Raw genomic sequence first — 20,682 nt, 5'->3', positions numbered from 1 at the left:
TTAATTAATTAAATAAAATTTTCAAAAAAATAAAGGGGATCTGGAAAGTAGGGTGAGGGAATGCCCAGGAGAACAAAGCTGCTATATAAAAAAGGTGGAGAAATCCAGAGAGGTAGGAGTAAGTAAACATGGCCTAGGTGACTTATAAAATGGTAATCTGAGTGGCAGACTCACCAATCAGAATTGAGGGCTGTGGGGTGGGGGCATTTCAAGGGTATGAAGGCTGCTGGCAGGAAGACAGAAATCTGGAGAATCAAGAGTAGAGCTGGAATGAAGATTATATTCTATTATTTTATCTTTGGCATATTGTATATTATATTCTTCTAGTTCCTTGAGAGCAGGGACTGTTTGGGGTTTTGTTTTTTGTTTTTGTCTGTATTTCCAGTGCTAAAGATAGAACCTTATACATTTTTCTGTGGTTGAACCTGTGATTTCATTGGTACAGAAAATGTTCAGCTGAATTGTGCTACCACATAGGTCCGTCTGTTTCCCACTACACCTTTACTCTGTTCATTGGGAAGTCCTCAGCTGTAAAATGAGGATAAAAGTTGGACTACCCGCTTCAGAGGGTTGAAGGAAGTGCTTTGCAAATCTTAAAACACCACACAAATGTGCGGTTATTACTAATATGAAATCTTAGCTCAACAGCTACCTCCTTCATGAAGTCTTCCTGGGTTCCCCCAATCCCCTCAGCCTCACTAGTCAGTAATGATCTTTTCTCTCCTCGACTTCAAAAAGCCCTTTGTTTATATTTCTCTAGTGCACTGTGTGTATTTTGAATTAGAGTCCCTAAACTGTGTAAATGGATTCCGAGCTTAATGAGGGCAGATTTTGGTCTTGTTTAATTTTTAGATCCCATTAGAGGCTAGTCCAGTGCTCCAGCCACAGTGGGCGCTTAGTAAAGGCTTAAGTGAATTGATTCCAGGCAGTTCGAGTCGCTCACGGCAGACACCTGGAAAAACACAGCCCAGTAGCCTGCCAAGGTTCTGTTTGCACTAAGGTTAAGTACAGAGAGCAGGAGCGATTGGGAGCTCTAGTTCACCTATCTGAAGGACTTCGGTGATTACGGGGCACCTCCCGAACGCGCCCTCGGGCAGCAGGGGAGGCAGCTGTTCCCATGGGGACCATTGGCTCGAGGTCTAAAGCGCCGCCTAGGACCGGACCAAGGCACCGTGACCTAGATGCTTTGTCCCCAAGGACACCCACCGTCCTGTTGCTGCTCCCTTGTGGGGTTGGGATGGGAGGCCCCCACCCCCACCCCCACCCCCACCCCCACCCCAGGACGATAAGCTGACCTGTAGGCAGCTCCCAGTGTGGGCGTCCCCACAGCGCTTCTACAGCAACACGACACTGTCATCTGTAAGGGGCAGTGTCCCTCCAAGGCCAGGGGTCAGTACCCAGCCCAGCCCTCGGCAGGGAGGGAGGGACGTGGCTGGGGGAGCTCTGCGGGTAGTGTCTGGCCACTGAAGCGACCCCTCCAACCCCCTGCGGGATGGGCGGCAGCAGGAACAAGGACAAATTGTGCCCGCATGCAGCTACCTTAGACAGGGGCTCAGGTGCCCTGACCCTTGACAGAGCGCGCTCGCGCGTGTCAACAACAGCGCTACCGGGCTTCGGGCGCGTATGTGCGTGTGCGCGCGGCTCTAGGCAGCTCAGGTCCCACAGGTGACCTGCCTCCACGGCGCGCGATCCCCGGGCTCCCCAGCTCGGGCACGCGCACGTTCCTCCACACGCATCGAGGCCACGCCTTTCCTGATCGCGTTCCTCGCCGGCTCCCGGAGAGGGAGAGATCTCGGCGGGGCGCGCGCGCTCTCTCTCAGCCGCTGGCCCCGCGCGGAGCCGCGCGCCCCTTCCCTCACCCGCGGGCGCTCCCGCGCACCTCTCGCCCCGCCCTTCGGGGGCCCTCGCTGGCTCCGGCCTTTTCGCGCGCGCGCGCCGCGGGAGGGCCCCGCGCGGCCGCCGGGACAGCACGTGCGGGGAGGAGGCGACGGCGGCGGTCGCGCGCGCGGGGCGCGGGGGCGCGCCGGGAACTGCTGGGCTGCGGCGGCGGCGACGGCGGCGGTTACTATGGCGGAGTCGATCGGAGCCTCCTCCTTCCTCCTCCTAGTCTTCCTCCTGCTGGAGGGCGGCGGCGGTGCCGGGCCCTGGGGGACCCAGGGTGAGTCCCGGGCAGGGCGGGGAGGGCAACTGGCGAGAGCAAGTGGGATCCGGGGCGAGGCCTGGAGCTGAGGCGCCCCCTCCCTCCTCGGCTCCCTCACTCCACCGGGCCGTCCTCGGCTCGGTACGGCCCGGCGGGTCCGCGGGCTCCTACTCCGCCCGCCCGGCGAGGCGTGGCCGTCGTCTTCCGGGCCTGGCCGGGGAGGGGGCGCCAGCCCTGCTCCCCTACCCCCTGGGCCTCTCCTTTCCCCTATCCCGGGGCCAGGAGCTTCATGGTCCCGTCTACCTGCTCACGTACTGGGGAGGTACAACTCCGACCCCTGCCCCCATTCCCTAGGACCCCCCCTCCTCATAGCTCACCCACTCACATACACGTACACGCACACACACTTGTTCGGGAGGTGCTGTTTGGAAGAACCCGGGAGGACGACCCTAGGGCTCAAACCTTGCATTTGAGAAACGTTTCGAACCCCTGAATAGGAAACAATTGACATGTGTTCGAGTCCCCTTCCTCTCCTCCCCCTCGACCCCCCAGCCCGGGGGCCCCATTCATTTAATTGCTTTGTGGGTGCCTTTTATACGAAATCTTGATAAAAATCTTAAGATTTACGTTTAGCCTCCAAGATTACATAAAGATCCCTAGGGAGGAAGAGTTCTCCCACTGCCCTTGGCCAAGATTTCCCTCCGCCTCCCCTGAGGAAAAAAAAAATTGACAAACAAAAAACTTACCTTCTATCCCCCAACAGCTTTTGCCTTCTTGACAGACATCCCCTTCCGCCACAACAGGAGATGGACATGTTTCAGCAACCCTATCTCTTGTTTGTGAAGCCCTTTGGGTTTGAGAGGCGCCATTGAAATCCTAAAATGTTATTTAGGGATAATCGATTCGGACGGGTTTTGCCATGGGAATGGCAGGGGAGGGTTCTGCTTGGCAGTTCTATTGAAGTGCTATTGACCTGCAGCTTTGTCTGGGAGGGATGATCGGGACTCGGGGCTAATAACACAATCTGCTGCTGCTTTGAATTCTCAGCAACCACCTAACCTTTCAACAATGGAATATAAAGTGTCTCTGTGTGTGTGTTTGCTCTCATGATTTTCCCACTAAAGATGCCAGCCTGGTTTTCTTAAATAACCCACTCAAACAGAAAAGAGATCGTTGCGCCTTGAATCTGAAGAACAGTTTTATTATGGTGAGCTTTGCTGTTTGCTCACGCTGCTAGCTGGTGTGTGCCTTGGGTCTTTGTTCACGAATGCTTATGTGCAGTATTTCATGTGTTTTCTTCCTTCTTGCTCTCTTGCACAGCCAACTATACCACGGTGTAGTATAATTCCTGAATACAGTGGAATGGTGTGTGAACAGAAACTGACAGGGTTTGTGGTGAAATGATGACTTCTATGAATAAGGAGCTTTGGTGGGGGTAGGGTGGGGTGGGAGGGAGTTACAATGGACCCTATTTCTAGCCGGTATAACGTCGTTGAGGAAAGGAGCTCTGGTTTGCTTGTCAGAATATTGTGAATTACATTTCCTTGATAAGGATTTTTGTGTTTCTAATGTGTCAAAGATGGGAACCAGCCCTCCCTTCCCCCCTGTCTTTTTTTGCCTCTGTTTTGCAAAGTTTGAGTAAAAAGAATCGAATGCCTACCTAAAATGTTTAATTGATAATCCAGTTTATTCTGAATGAGACACCGTTTTCTTTAACCTTTCCTAAAAAGAATGTCTGATTGGGAGGGGGAAGGGAGGCAGAATTTAGTTTCTTTTTTTCCCCCTTCTGTTTCTTTTTAAAATTAGAAATGGGGTTGTAGGTCCAGCAGATATTCTCCAGGGCCTTAAAACTTCTTGGCCAGACACTACAATTTTTTCCGGGACACATCTAGTTGCCCGCAGTGAATGCACCGGAAACCACTGTTGCAAAAGGATTAGAGTAGAACGTCAGTTCTGGGAAAGCAAACTATGGGCCACGGGGTGACAACTAGTTGAATCTTTTCTCCTATGTATGTGCAACATACATTTATTTTATCTGTGTTGAAGGGATGAGAAATAGATCAGGGCAGTAATAAAGCATTTCAGACCTTGCCTTGGACCCTATAACAGAAGACTGAGTAGTGTGAGAGGAAGGCATTTAATAAAGAGAGGCTGGTGGGGCCCTGGCACCTCTGTACCTTAATAAAATGGTGACAGAAGGAAGGGGAAGGAGTTTGTACCTTGATAAAGTTGTGGCAAAGAAACTATTTGTTTAGGAACATCGTGCTTTCTCCGATTCATTTGTGGAGTTCACATGGCAGAGCTCTAGTGTTTTAAGATAGGAAATTAATTTATTTGGGAGAGGCAATAGAAAATTGCACTCATTTCTCAAGATCATCAGAAACCTTGGTCATAGAGGCACTAGAAATTGTGAAAAGAACATAATGAGTTTTAGAGAACATACTTAAGATCTCTCTTGAGTCCTCATGTTTTCTCAGCAAAATAATATGTCCCATCATAGTGGAGTCTTAAAATAGAGAATAAAGGAATGTATTGTCTGTCCATGACTTTTACCTGTCCAAAAAGGCTTTTGGAAGACGTGTACTAGTTGGAACTTGAAGTGGGAAGACATTTGTAACACCAGAACTTTGCTCCCTGCAACCCAAGAACGGTTGTCCTTGAGCAAGTTTAACCTCTGTGTACCTCAGTTTTCCATTCTATATTGTGGAGAAAATGGTACATGCTGTTCTTTTGGGGACATTTCTGAGGCTGAATTACTGATATCTAGTTGGCTGAGTATTTTTAGATATAGTTTCTGTGAATAAACAATGTTGGGTTACTTTTTATCTTATGAGGCAGAATAACTGCTTTGTGATTGACAGAAATACCATTTGTCACAGTGTTATTTCTTTTGATTTATGCATTTGGGCAGACTACTTCAGATTCTTTCATGTTAATAGAGGACGAGTCTTTAACATTTGTACAACTAGCAGTGTACCTGGATTCTGGAGGGGTGGCCTGCTTAGCTTAGCTTTATTGGTTTGCCACTATATTATTTATTATGCAATTCTAGGTATGTTTGTGATACAATGTAAATGTTATACATGAACCTATAGCTTTAGATTCCTTCCAGTTGGTAACTACCCAAGAGGAGGTTAGACTTCATCTTAAAAGGTTCTTTGGAATGTCAGAGACAAGGGCATGATTAAAATGACTCCTTTCATGGGAATTTTTATTTTGCTTTATTATGTCAAAAATCCTAACAATCTTTCTCTGATCATAGACTCATAGATTTAAAGCTAGAATTTAGAGGTCATATAGTCCAATTCCTCCATTTTACATTTGAAGAAACTAAAACCTAGGGAAGTTAAGTGCCCAAGTTCACATAAGTAGAAAGTGGCATCTTTTTCTAAACCCCAAACTTGGATTGCCTTCATCATTTCTGTTCTTTAGGCCTACCCTATGATGCTGTTCCCTGCTAGAAGAAATCACACAATCCAGATGCTTGAATCCACTATAAGTTTATTTTATCTAATCTCATTCCAGTCTACCTGCCTTATCTGGAAACCTCTTAATTATCTGATTCGTCTTTTATCACAAGATTTGTTCCAAACCTTTCCTCTTTCCTCAGACTGTTTACATCACCCTTTCCTCCTTCCCTCTCCAGGAACCTAGAAAATTGAGGCTATCTTGTTATTGGTTTTACACATCAAATTCCTTCAACATTATTCCCCATTGTCTCAGAGGAAGAGGAATTTGCTCTATCAATCATTTCTTTCATTGTCTCCAGGTTTCAACTGCCCTTTGTCCACTGGTCCCTTAACTACTATCTACAAACATATCCAGATTTCCCCATCATAAAAAACAAACAAAAAAATCCTTTTCAAGTTTTTAGTCCTATTTATCTCCCTTCCCCCTGTCACATTCTTATCAAAAGCTGTCTTCACCCTTTGGCTTCACATTCTTACTTCCCTCTTGCATCCCAACCTCCAAGCTAACTTCTGTCCCTTCCTTATCACTTAACTTTTTTTCCCCCAAAATCTCTTAATTGCTAAATCCAGTGACTTTTTCTTAGTATTTTATCTTTCCTGATTGTTCTGCTGACCTCTGTTCCTGAACTTTTTTGTGATACTTCTCTCTCCTGTTTCTCTTCCTCCTATATATATCTGACTAATCTTTCTTAGTCTCCTTTGCTGGATCATCATCATTTATGTTCTACCCTCTCTTTCTTTGATATATTCTAGGGCTCTCTTCTCTGTATTCTCTGGGTAATTTTTATCAGTTCCCTTGGATTCATTTCCTTTTATGCAGATGACTCAGTTCTACATAGACAGCTCTTTATCTCTCTTCTCAGTTCCCATCCCAAATCACTAACTACCTGTTGGATATCTCCAATTGGATGACCCATAGACAACTTGAATTCACAGTGTCAAAAAAACACCTTAATTCCCTTTAAACACACTCCTTCTAACTTCCCTATTTTTATTAAGGGCAGAACCATTTTTATAGCATCATCTTTTGTCTTTCTTCTCCCATCCTCATCCCCCATAGCCGTCAGATGGAAAATCTGTTTTCTACTTCCACAGCTTCACTCCCAGTTCAGTCCATTCTCTCTTCTTGCCCTGATTACTGCAGTAGTCTCCTAATCATTCTCTCTGTTTCCATTATATATACCTTCTGGTATTTTCAGGGCCTATCCCCCATGCTGAGGGAACACTCTGCCTCCCAACTTCCTTGGCTTCATTGAGTTCAGCTAAAGTTCTACTTGCAGAAGCAAGAGACCTTTCCCAGGCCTCCTTAATCTTAGTGCCTTCTCTCTCTCTCTTGATCTTTCCACTTTACCCCATATATATGTTTGTACATAGTTATTTGCATGCGGTCTCCCCCATTAGACTGTGCACTGAGAGCAGGGACTGTTTTTTGTTTTTGGCTTCTTTGTATCATTAGAGCTTAGCATGGTGCCTGGCACATAGTAGATGCTTCATACTTGCTTATAGTCATTTCCAAATGATAGCCCTATCTGACCATGTCCTTCAGTGCTCATTAAACTTTTGTGGTTCCTTATTGCTTCTGTCATGAAATACAAACTCACAATCTGGCTCCTTCCTGTTTTACTTTCCTCAATACTCTCCTCACATATTTTGTTCCAGCCACACTGGTGGACTTGATGTTTGCCATAAATGACATATTCCTTCTCCTGCCTCCGTGCCCTTCAGCTATTGGAATTCCCAACTCCAGGCATGGCTCAGCTCAAGGACCACCTCTGATGGATCATCAGAAGGCAGCCAGGGCTTCCTGCTTTTTTGGCCCTGAAATTACTTTGTGATTACTTCATAAGCATTTTGAATTTGTCTTTGTGTAGGTTGTCTCTGGTACCATGTAAGTTTTCTGGGGAGAGGGACTGTCTCTGCATCCCCGGCACCTGGTCCAATCTTTGGGTTCTAGGAGATGCTTAATGAATGTTCTATGACTCGAAATTGAATGGCATTCTTCAGAAAACTCTTGGTGGACTATGATATTATCGCAATTCCCTCCCAGGGAGCTCATTGCAACCCTTACTGCTCCCACATAAATCAGTGAATCAGTGAGAACTGTTGCTGCTGCTGCTTCCAGTGAAGCCTGCTGGAGAGGTTTGTCAACCTGCATTGCATTGTGGTCTGTTCTTTGGAGCAATGCAACTGTAGTTCATGCTTCTCTCTGCCTACTTTATTTAGTCTTACGATGCATGTGGAAGAACTCAGGCTAACATCGAGGTTCATCTTCGTGTTGGGTTTTCATTTTTAAAATCTGTTCTTTAATGTTAATAAATAAAATCAATTCTTGGAACTCTCATCATGTAATCCCATCGTTGTTTAGATTTCTTGTGATGATCTTACCTCATTTTCTTTTGGTAGTTTTTTAAGAGATCTTCAAGCTTTTCTTCCCATCAGTCTCATTGCCAATGACAGGGCTACCCAGATCCTCATTGAGTCTTGGCAGAATTAATGGGGAACAATGAAACCTTTAAAGTAGTCAGGTCCTCCCAAGACGGAAAAAGAATCACTCCTGGATTCTCCCCAGGTTCTTCATGATCCCATGTTCTTGCCTTTCCTCAGTTGGTTTACCCACAACATTGTTTACCAATATCCTCTTGAGATCTCTTCTCATATAGGCTTGGGGCTCCTCTGTGATGGAGAGAACCTTGTATGTAGTAGGGGTCAGGCCATCTGTGTTGCAGTAGATCAGGCTCTGCTACTAACTTGCTCTTTGACCTCAGGCAATTTACCCTTATTGGGCCTTAATTCACTCAGCCATCAAATGAAGAAATTGGACCAGGGCTCCTTGAAGTTTTTTTTCAGCCTTGACATTCTGTGGTTCTTGTAAATGCCATCTTTCTAGTGTTCTTTCCTACCTCTCCACCTGCAGATTCTGAAACGCTTCCCACCCAATCTTTTGTAAACAAAATGCAGAATATAAGAGTTGGCTGCTCTTGGTGTGCTCAGTCATTAATCAGAGTTTGATTTAGCCCTGAAACACCCATCTTAGGGTATTGCCCTAGAATTGGCACTTTTCTTTCCAGGCATTTTCTCCTGGGCAGTCTCCTTGGGTTTGCATATAGTCCCTTTCCCCAGTTTTCTCTTAGCTCCATTCCCTCACCCGTTTTTTGCTGGATGCTTAGAGCTCAACATAGTGAAAACTGTTTAACCCTTTGCTTTCATCATCAAACCAAACCTCATCCATTTTGAAGTTATGGATAGCTAATCTATTCACTTGACTCTTTTGTATTGGTTTCCTCATCTGTAAAATGGGAGTCATAAGGCCTCTCCTGCCAGAATCTAAGAATTGGAGGAGTTACAGAAAAGTAGAACTGAAACCCAGCTGATGAATTAAGAAGTGGAAAGAAGTCAACTGGATCTAGGTTTTACATTTTTGCCATTCTCATTCTTTTCCTTCTCCATTCAAATCTTTTGGGGATCCCATGAGGGGAGGATTTTAGGGGCAGTTACCAAATGAACATTTTAGGTCTAGAGGAAGGCTGATAGAATGGACTTGAGTCAAAAATACCCCAGTTTAAATCCTGACTCAGACATTTATTAACTGTGTCATCAAGCATTTATTCAGCTAAAGCTAAGAATACAAAGAGAGGTAAAACCAATTCCTGCCCTTGAGGAGGGCAGTGGAGGACACTGTAGGACTTCAGTCATCTGTGGATTCTAAAGGCTATATTTCAGTGACCCTGGACAAGCCACTTAACATTTCTAAATCCATTTCCACTTCTGTAAAATGGGAATAGCAGGACTTCACAGAGTTGTTTTAAGTGTTAAATAAGATGTATAGTAAGTGCTCAGTGCTAGAATAACTTAAAATCTTAAATGAGCAATGGTCAGAGGAGTTGAAGCGTATTTCAGCTAATGTCTACCATATACTTAGCTACTGTCTCCATTGAGCACTTATCTGTGTATACATTTTCATATTTTAGCTCAGAAATGTTATAATGATAGATTAGACCAAATAATATTAAGTCAGTGAATTCATTCAGTTCATCAAGGTTATCCTGTGATGCAGAATTCTTTCTATAAAAGAAACACAAGTTGTCCCTGCTCACCAGGAGCTTGTGATTGGCTTGTTCTTCTGTACCTTAGTTGGTTTAAAAGCTAAAGAAGCCTGAATAGTTTAGTGACAGCCCAGTATTCTTTACTCTCTTCTTCCTTATAAAGACCATTTGTTGCACATTTTAAAGAAAACATGCTATCTTCTAACATTCTTTAAGAGAATTCGAAAGTAGACCAAAACCAGGTTAACTATAGGCCAGGGTCTACTGAGAAGGAGAAATAGCTTTGTTATACAGAGAGTCGGGGCACAACTGAAAATATGACTAAACAGCAACACAATTTCCCTTTGAATGGTATTTGCCCTGATAAGACTTTGCCTCTCATAGTATGGCCCAACTTTCTCTCCCAGCAGTTTTCAGATCTCTCTGTATTGATGAGCTGTTCATGTTAATCATTTCTTTCCCTCCCCAGCTCCTAACATCTGGCCCTTTCACGTCCACCCCTACAGCTATAACATCACATTTGTACAGCTGCACTTTTACTTTTACACTTCTTTTCACCTGTAATATTTTGCCACCAGGAGGGCAGCTCAGTGGCTCAGTGGATTGAGAGTCAGACCTGGAGATGGGAGGTCCTAGGTTCAAATGTGGCCTCAGCCACTTCCCAGCTGTGTGACCCTGGGCAAGTCACTTGACCCCCATTGCCTAGCCCTTACCACTCTTCTGCCTTGGAGCCAATATACAGTATTGACTCCAAGACCGGAAGGTGAGGGTTTAAAAAAAAAATATATATATATATATATATATATATATTTTGCCACCAGTCACTGATATTTTACTGAAGTCCTCTTTTTGAGCCACTTGGAACAGATTATCCATTTCTTCTTCCTTCTTATGTCACTTCTCAGCTCTTAGTCTATTATCTATTCATTTTACTCCAGCTGTCCTGTTTTTATTTACGTCTCCTGCATTTGGCATATTATCAGATAAGAGGCACTTAATTATTGTATTTATTAAGCACCATCACTTTTCTCACCAAAGCAACTAACTTAAGCCCTTTGCTTTCTCAAAACTGCATCTCCACTATCTCTAAAACACTTAGCACTGTACTGAGGTACAGTAAGTAGGTCAGGAAGACGATACCTTTCATAGGCTTCAGTGTCAAATAACTACTGTTGCCCTGATAGAGCAGATAAAATAAAAGATACTCAGAGGTTAACTATAGAAAAAAGAGTAGTCTTTGTGTTTTGTTTTATTAGAGAATAAAGTAAAGGATAGTTGTTGGCCTCCCTCAGCCCCTTCCCAGCTCTGAGTACATAATGGATAGTCTATTAAATATAATGACTGTGGTGTGGTCCTGGAGAGATTGGGGATACCCCTTCATTCAGTCCATTCCCTTTTCTACCATGCCACTCACCTTCGCAAGCAGCAAAGAGGGCCTTTCAATATGGTGGTTCCTATCCTTAGTCATAGATTAACTTGCACCTACAGTTCTCCTTAGTATATGCCAAGCATTTATTTGGGAGAAGAACAAAGCTTTCATTCTGTAGACCTGAGGCTTAAGGTTGAACTTGTTTAAACAGCTCTCTAGGGTTGGGTTTGTTTCCAAACAAAATGTCAGAAAGATCTTGCGTAAGAATGGATGCAGTGCTGAACTGGCTTCTCTGACACCTTCCCTTTCATGTAAACCCCATTTCTAGGCCCTTTTTCTGGATAGCAGGGAACTAAAGAACTAGCTTGTTGAGTTCTCATTGTCAAAACTGGGTTTTCCCTTTCTGTTCAGCTTTCTTTATTAAGTCAGCTGTATTTTTCTTAGATGCTCTTTAGCCAAAGTAGGAAGTTGTTGGTTCATGAAAATCCCTTCTCAGATTTTGAATTTCCAAGAGACTACCAATTACACACTCATAGTTTGACAAGGAGACAGCTTGTGTCAGTCTCAAGGTGCTGTTGATTTTTCTTTTTAATAATCATATTTGATGATTCTAGTGGAAGGAGAAAGATAATTTAGAAACTAGAGATAAAGAAAAGGCAATTTCTCCCAAGTTTTGATTGCTAAGCTTTATTGCTGTAAGAATTTCTCATTCTATACTTCTGTGCCCTGGTCTCTTGAGAATACTTGAAATTTGGAAGATAATATATAGTGCAGTGAAAAGAGCATTTATCTTGAAATCAAAAGATCCAGATTCAAATTTAGACTCAGCTACTTACTAGTACTGTGGCCATAGGCAAGTTTAATCTCTCAGGACTTCCATTTACTCATCTGTAACTGTGGATAATACTTCAAATTGTTGTGAGGAAGGTGTTATAAAACTTTGAAGTACTCTATCTTTAGTGGTTTTGTGGAGTAGAGCAACATTACCAACCTGAGTGCCTGATTATGGGACTGTAATTCTGTAGTCAGAAGAACCCTTTTTTTTTTTTTGGTGGAAATTCATAACATTCATCTAGGCTGTTCCTATTACCAGAAGAGGCACGTGCACCTATCCCTCCTTTCTGAGCTGCAGGCGATGATTTTCATGTTATTGGTATCTGAGAAACTTGGTGGATTAATCAGTAGCTTATAAGCGCTAGAGGAAGAATAAGCATGGGCAAACAAAAAATACAACCCAGCACCAATTGCAATGGAATGAAAATCATCAAATCAAAGTATGATGGTGTTCTCTGCATGGTAATTCCATAATTAGATGATGAAAATGTGCTAGAAGGGATATACTACAGACCACCTAGCTAGGATAGTAAGATTAAGGTGGAAATGTTAAATGAGGCTGTGGAAGCTACACAGTTAAGTTCTTGTAGTAGTCATTGGAGACTTTGGTTATCCAAACAGAATGTGGCCATTGGGACAAAGTATAGACTTTCTAAGATTTTTGACTTCTCCAGAGTTGGTGGTTTTAGAACCATCAAGGAAAGAAAATACACTTAGTACTGAACAAGAACTAGTACAGAAAGTTGTTATGAAGGGTCCAGAAAAAAAAGAAAACATGGTAGTTTCCAGACCACCTAAAATGGCTTATTAGAAAACCAGAATAAGGCTCAAAAAGACCTGGTTGACACCTACTTTTTCTATCTTTACCTAAATCCTGTATCTAATATGGACAATACCATCAATAAGTTGAAGGAAGAATCCTAAAAGGATGCATGAGGGCCTGACTTGAAAAATGAGCCCTTCTGTCCCTTAATATTATCAGATAGACTTCAAAATAGGAAAATGATTTCAATTTCCTTATAAGTATTAATACAATTTTATGTAAAATCCTAAATCCAATTTTAAAACTCATTACTAAAACATTCTTGAAAGCTGTATTCCCATTAGAAGGCCAAAAAAAAAAACTGTTTGGGGTCAGATACAGCACTAAAAGGGAGACAAGAGTAAAAGATTCTTGCAGAGGAAATTGTATATTTCCAAAATTGAAAGCTCTTCCTCTTGAGGCACCTGGGAAGCTGTGAAAGATTATGAGACATATACCCTGCAAGGGATTCCAGAGCAAGCAGGCAGGTTATTTTTAAATCTTAACAGAGGGGAGGAAACTGCTGTCTTAGAGACTCAGTGGGACCACTTGGTGATTGTGGTGCAAGAGGTGTTTTCAGAGGTGGAAAAGAAATCAGAAAGCTGCAATTAATTATTGCTTCAGTCACACACCCAAATTATCCCCTGAAGTATACAGGTTGGAGACATTAAACAATGTTAAATGCAGAGGATTCTCTAGACCTAATCGATAGGATAGATTTAAATAAATTATTGCATCCTCCCTAGAGTTTCAAAGGAACACAAGGGTAAAATTTTAGAGCAGTACAGAAGGGTGTAACTTGTTGCTAGAAACACAAGGCAAGCCAGCCTAACAGGGCATCCTGAGCAAGAGAAAAGAGGCAGCATGTGCCGGGCAAGTCAAACCATCACCACCTTGACCTCCATCTCCCATTGGTGCTAATAGGGACCAGGCCTATGAACCAAGACACCTAGAAATAGTGACATTAAATAATGTCGTAAAAGAAGAAACATTATCATTTGCTTTGCTGCTGCCCCCTAATGACCATGAGCCTTTCCATCAGACTTGCAGCTGAAGCCTATATGTTGTGTCCTTTATTAGGATTTCTTGAGAGGGGAGACTGTATTTTTCTCTTTTTATCTCCAGAACTTAGTATAGCACTTTATACATAATAAGCACTTAATAAATGCTTTATTCATTCATTTAAGCAATTGCTCCATTAGTGAACTAGTAGATTTTCTTTTCGTCAGGAATGCTTGAAAATCTTCTATTTCATTATATGCTTATTTCACCCCACCCCAACCCCATTTTACTTCGTTTTGCTGGGGAGGTTATTCTTGATTGTAATCCTAGGTTCTTTGCTTTCCAGAATATCATATTCCAAGCCCACCTTTGTACTAAAAATCTTGTATGATCCTGACTTCAAGGTCCTTGAGTTCTTTCTTTCTGACTGCTTACAGTAGTTTCTCTTTGATCTGAGAGCTCTGGATTTTGGCTACAATATTCTTGGGAATTTTCATTTGGGAGTTCCTTTCAGGAGGTGAGTGGTGGATTCCTTTGATTTGTACTTTGCCTTCTGGATCTAAGATATCTCAGCAATGTCTCTCTCTCTTTCTCTCTCTCTCCCTCTATCCCCCCTCTCTCCTCTTCTTTCTCCCTCCCTTCTTCTTCTTCTTACTCCCTCTTTCCCCCTATCTCTCTCTCTCTTCCTTTCTTCTTCTCTCTGTCATTCCTGGGTTTCAGATTAGTCCATTGTTTCTTACATTATTTTACCTTAATCTATTTTCCGGGTTAGGTAGCCTTTAAAATAATTTTTTAAAACAACTTTATCTTTGTCCAGTCTGCATTTTTCCTTTGAGGATTTGTAGATGTTTTTATTATCTAATTCTGTGTTTGAGTCTTAAGCTTCTTTCTCAGCATAGTAGCATTTTACGGTTGTGCTCTTTTTAAATATTTGCTCATTCTTCCAGTCTACTTCTTGACTTCAGACTTTATTTTAGTGTTGGGCTCTGCTCACCTCTAGGTAGGTAGGGATGTCTGTCCTGAACTTGCGTCCTTTGATGTCCTACCTCTTTCACAGCTCTGTCTGGGGGGCCTACAAGAACTTCTAAAGCAAGGCAATCGGGAAAGAGATCTGTTCTCTGTGCTCTTCTGAGCTCTGCAATTTGGCTTGTGCATAGTTGAGTATGTAGATAGTTGCTGGATTCGGTCACTGTTCATCGACACTGGGAGGTTTTGCAGGTTCAGAGGAACTGAACTGTGGGCTCTGCTTTAGTCTTGGTCTTTTGTTCTGATTATTCTACTGGAGCTTCTATCTTCTGGGCTCAGAGCCACAGTACTTGACCCTGAATCTTTGACCTGAAAGTGGGTTGTGGGTGACAGAATTGCCCTATGGCACCTGTTCCCATACTCAGTGCTGGTCTAGGGATCCCCTAGGATCTCTTTCTGCCCCAGGGCTTCCTGCCTAGGTGCTCTATCTTGTCTCTCTGTGTTCTGGAATACTCCTCTGGTCTCACTTCTGCCATGCTTTTCTCCTGCCCAGCCCCCACCCTAATATCCTCAGATTGCTCTTTCTTTCTTTCTTTTTTTTTTAAACCCTCACCTTCCGTCTTGGAGTCAGTACTGTGTAGTGGCTCCAAGGCAGAAGAGTGGTAAGGGCTAGGCAATGGGGGTCAAGTGACTTGCCCAGGGTCACACAGCTGGGAAGTGTCTGAGGCCAGATTTGAACGTAGGACCTCCCATCTCTAGGCCTGGCTCTCAACCCACTGAGCTACCCGGAGCTGCCCCCTTTGCTCTGTCTTTCTAAGCTTCCTTGGGCTGGGAAAAAAAAACGATTCACTGTGACTTTTTTCTTTTTTTTTTCTGATCAGAATTCAATATAGTGTCTTTTCTAGGTTGTCAAGGAGGAGATGTTCTGGATGAGTTAGTTTAAAATGTTTCTTCTCTATATTCTCTTGATTCCACTTTCTGAACTGGTATAATGTCATATGACATATCTTAATGAAAAGTTCTGTAGGGGATTTTGCAGTATATAGTAGAAGATATCACTAAGGCATAGAGATAGAACCTGTGATTTCCATTGGTACAGGGAACTTCTGAGTGAGGAAAGTACTTTTATGAGAGAGAGACAGAGACAGAGACAGAGAGATTGAGAGATTTTATTTTTGCAAGACAGAAGGTTTAGGAGAAATTTAGAAGAAATATTACAAGCTGTGCTGTTAGGATTATAAGTGCTGACCTATTACTTAAAATCTGAGAAAAGGACCCAATTGTTATAGTAAGTTGCTCCTATACCAAGGAATCAGCCCAGAATTTTCCGGAGGGGCAAGATGTACAACAGAAGGCTAAGCATGTGCAGAAAAGCTGTTGAAAATTGCACAAAAAATAGTTTTCCTTTTCATAAAACCTTGCTATAATCATACCTGGAGTGTTAGATGATGGTTTAGTTGTACAGCTCAAGAAAGAAAATTCGAGATTGCCAATTAAAATATTAATAGGATTGGAAGCTGCTGTCTGAACCACTCAGATAAGGATTCTCCCTCCACACTCTTTCCCTTCCAGTCAGTAATTTGGCTAATCGTATTGATTCTATCTCCAGAATATCTCTTCACTTTCATAGCACCACCTTAGTTCAGTCCCTTGTCACTTTTCACATGGACTAATGTGATAGCTTTAATTGGTCTCCCTGCTTGCAGTCTCCCTCCCTTCTCTAATCCATTTTCCACATAGGTACCAAATTGATAATTCTCATACTGACCATGTTCCTCCCCTGCTCTGAAAGCTCCAGTAGCTTACCATTTTCTCTACACTTCTATTTGGCATTTCAAGCCTTTCACCTCTGGCTCTTTAGATATATCTCACATTATTCATATTCATGATAAGGATTGGTTAATTTGATTTACAAAAGGGAAAGCAGAATATCAAATAACCAGTATCAAAAATGAAAAGGGTGAATTCACCATCAAGAAAGAGGAAATTAAAGCAATCATTAGGAGCTATTCTGCCCAATTATTTGCCAGTAAATCTGACAATCTAGGTGAAACAGATGAATATTTACAAAAATACAAATGGCCCAGATTAACAGAAGAGGAAATAGAATATTTAAACAATCCCATCTCAAAAGAAGGAATTGAACAAGCCATCAAAGAATTCCCTATGAAAACTCTCCAGGGCCAGATGGAATCATGGGTGAATTCTATGAAACATTTAAAGAACAATTAATCGCTGTACTATATAAACTATTTGGAAAAAAAGCCCAACCAAACAAACTCTTGTTCATGACTTTCTGGAGGTGGTAAGCAATTTTATTTGGTTTATACATGTATGATCATGCAGAACACATTTTCATATTAGTCATTGTTCTGAGAGAATACTCCTATAAAACTAAAACCTCAAAATAAAAATACAAATAAACTAAAATGAAAAATAGCATTCTTTGTCTTAAGTCCTTTAGAATTACATCAGTTCATGTTGGTCTTTTCAATTTTTTCTGAAATGGTCCTGCTCAACTTTTTTTTTTTTAATTTTTATTTAATTAGTTAATTTAGAATATTTTCCCATGGTTACAAGATTCATGTTCTTTCACTCCCCTCTCACCAATCCCCTCCCATAGCCAACATGCAATTCCACTGGGTTTTACATGTGTCTTTGATCAAGACCCCATATTATTAGTATTTGTACTAGGGTGATCGTTTAGAGTCTACATCCCCAATCATATCCCCCTTGACCCATGTGATCAACCAGTTATTTTTCTTCTGTGTTTCCACTCCCACAGTTCTTCATCTGGATATGGATAATGTTCTTTCTCATAAGTCCCTCTGAACAGTTCTGGATTATTGCATTGCTGCTAGTAGAGAAGTCCATTACATTCAATTGTACCACAGTGTCTCAGTCTCTCTGTACATTGTTCTCCTGGTTCTGCTCCTCTCATTCTGCATCACTTCCTGGAGGTCGTTCCAGTTCACGTGGAATTCCTCCAGTTCATTATCCCTTGTAGCACAATAATAATCCATCACCAACATATACTACATTTAGATGGACATCCCCTCGATTTCCAATTCTTTGCCATCACAAAAAGAGCTGCTATATTTTTGTACAAATAGCCCCCCCCCCCCCCCCTTTTAAATATCTTTGCGATACAGACTTAGTAGTAGTATTTCTGGACCAAAGTATGTGCACAGTTTTATAGCTCTTTGGATGTAGTTCCAAGTTACCCTCCAGAATGATTGGATTCCACCAACAATGCACTGCCATAGTCCCGCTAACATTTGTTATTTTGTTTTACTGTCATATTGGTCAATCTGATAGATGTGAGGTGGCACCTCAGAACTGTTTTAATTTGCATTTCTCTAATCAGTAGTGATTTAGAACTTTTTTATATGATTATTGATGGCTTTGATTTCAACATCTGAAAACTGTTCATATTATTTGACCATTTGTCAATTGGAAAATGACTTGCATTCTTATAAATTTGACTCTGTTCTCTATAGATTTGAGAAATGAAACTTTTGTCAGAGAATGTTGCTATAAAATTTTATTTCAGTTTGATATTTTCTTTCTAATCTTGGTTATATTGGTTTTATTTATACAAACCCTATTTTATTTGATATAATCAAAATTATTCATTATACATCTCCTAATATTCTCTATCTCTTGTTTGGTTATAGATTCTTCCCTTATCCAGAGATCTGACAGGTGAACTAATCCATCCTCTGAATTTGTTTATGGCATCACTCTCTATGTCTAAATCATATGCCTGTTTTGATTGTATCTTGGTATAGGGTGTGAGATATTGTTCTCTACCTAGTTTTTGCTATACTGTTTTCCCTCTGTATTTATTTTGTATGACAGGAAACTGTCCTCTAGGTCTGGGAGACATAAGATTCAAGCACTGCCCAGATACTGAGCACTTGAACTATGTGACTCTGAGCAACTCATTCAACCTCTCTTTCCTAGAAAACTTATTCTAAGATTATGAATTGCAAAACAATTGTTTTGCCTTGGATAAAATGGAACTTCTTCACTGGACCGTTCCCTGTACCAATGAAATCGCAAGTTTGACTTAAAAAAATGTATATACCTCTATTTCTGTTGGTGTCGTTTTCCCTTATAGAGAGTGACCTTAAACAGACATACTTTTCCTTTTCTGTCCTTTTATCATTAGTACCTAACAGTGCCTGGCACACATGATAGACACTCAGCAAATATTTGCTGTTATCTGGAGATATGATCATTGCCTCTAAAAATAAAAAAAGTCACAGATAAGGTGATGTTTGTACCCTAAATCTTAGGATGTGAAAATCTGAGAGACTTCTTTGAAACCTGAAATAAGTTTAGGACATATAAAAGATTTAGCCCTCCAAAATTCTATCAACTACTGTGGTATATTACAGGTCATTTATTTCTTAAAAACAAACAAATAAAATTACCCTAAAAAAAAAAAAGATGTTAGGGGACAGCTGGGTGGCTCAGTGAATTGAGAGTCGGGCCTAGAGATGGGAGGTCCTAGGTTCAAATCTGGCCTCAGACACTTCCCAGCTGTGTGACCCTGGGCAAGTCACTTGACCCCCATTGCCTAGCCCTTACCACTCTTCTGCCTTGGAGCCACTACACAGTATTGACTCCAAGACGGAAGGTAAGGGTTAAAAAAAAATGTTAGATGGCATGGTGTTGGAAAGAGCTTTGAAGTCAAAGGACCTGAGTTCAAATTCTAACTCTTCCATTTATTATCTGGGTAGCTTTGGGCAAGTTGATTAATGTCTTTAGGATTCAAGATTAGATTCCTTATCTCAAAAATGTGAGTGTCAGATTGGATGATTTCTAAGGGCCTTTCTAGATCTAGAAGTGATCTCTGATAGATGGAACCTTTTAATACGGTAGTTTCAAGAAGTCATAGGTTGATTCTTTGGTGGCAATAAACAATAAACTCAGAGGTTTGGGGAATATCTCTAATCTTTTAAAATTGATATCAGGGAAAAATTCATACCCTTCTACATGGCCCTTTATGCCTGTGGCAAAGAGTTTGGATGGATCTGAGCTTGGAAATGTTTGGGAATTTCAAATCAAACTGCAGAAATGATGATTTCCTTCCAGTGTATGGCAGCTGGCAATGGAAAGAAGGGTTTTGCTTTCCTTGTTGGCAATTACTTTTTAATGTTTTTTGAAGCCCAGCAATGAATTAGATGCTTCAGCTAATATACAGACAGATTGTGGTTCTACCCACAGTGGGACTTTTAAGCCTTGCTCAAAACACTGACTCACTTCAGAACTAAGCTTGCATTTTACCACCAACCATATTCTGATCATGGATCGGACTCCCATTCAAATTCTGCTAGGGGCGCTTATGTCGACTTCCAAACTTGTTGATGACCGTTTTTGTAAAGACAGCATGAGCACCGTCCATGTTCTAACGTGTCTTTACCCATAGCAGGTTAGTTGGCCCATGTGGCTTGGATTTTCAAACTTTTTTGGACATAAATCTCATCGTTGAAGTAGGAAATGTGTATGGTATGTGTGTGCTAGACACATGCGACTAGAGATACATGCCTAACATTTAGTTTCTATGACTCAACTCTTAATTTCCTGGAAAAACTTTAAAATCTAGGTCCAGATTACTGTGAATAATGAAACCAGTGAAGTGGTCCCATTATTCGAATTTGCAGTGCATATTTTCATTGGGCTGGAACCAGTTACCATATTTTACATAATTATGACTTTGAATAGTACCAGCTCAGTGGGGCAGTGATAGAGTGCTGGGGCTGGAGGCAAGAGAATGTGAGTTCCAATGCGGCCTTGGAAACTTACCAGCAGTCCATTTGTCAAGTTGCTTAAAAACCGCGCCTCCGTTTCCTAATTAGTAAAAAGGGGATAATACCTTACAGAGTTGTTGTGAACATCAAATGAGATCACATTTGTGAAGTCCTTAACACAGTGCCTAATACAGTAGGCACTTAATAAATACCTGGTTCATTATTACCACCACCACCCCTCCACTTCACACGACATTCATTATTTGAACTAATCGGGACTTAGCTGTAGTGTAGATT

General features: G+C 41.8%; 1 protein-coding gene across 2 annotated transcripts in view; it reads left to right on the top strand.

Moving 5' to 3' along the window:
- Positions 1 to 1,958: 1,958 nt before the first annotated feature.
- ACVR1B (activin A receptor type 1B) overlaps positions 1,959 to 20,682 on the top strand; it is a 43,729-nt gene continuing 25,005 nt past the window's right edge. Inside the window, exon 1 of one of the 2 annotated variants that reach the window (XM_056798188.1) lies at positions 1,959 to 2,158. In XM_056798188.1, the coding sequence (XP_056654166.1) occupies positions 2,068 to 2,158 (91 nt within the window). In that variant the 5' untranslated portion in view covers positions 1,959 to 2,067. Of the gene's footprint in view, positions 2,159 to 2,255; positions 3,348 to 20,682 lie in introns of those variants that run through there. The other variant, XM_056798189.1, reaches the window with a different exon arrangement.

The sequence above is a fragment of the Monodelphis domestica genome, chromosome 5 (genome assembly GCF_027887165.1).
Source record: "Monodelphis domestica isolate mMonDom1 chromosome 5, mMonDom1.pri, whole genome shotgun sequence".
In the NCBI taxonomy this organism is placed as follows: Eukaryota; Metazoa; Chordata; class Mammalia; order Didelphimorphia; family Didelphidae; genus Monodelphis; species Monodelphis domestica.
This window is presented reverse-complemented; position numbering and strand designations above follow the sequence as displayed.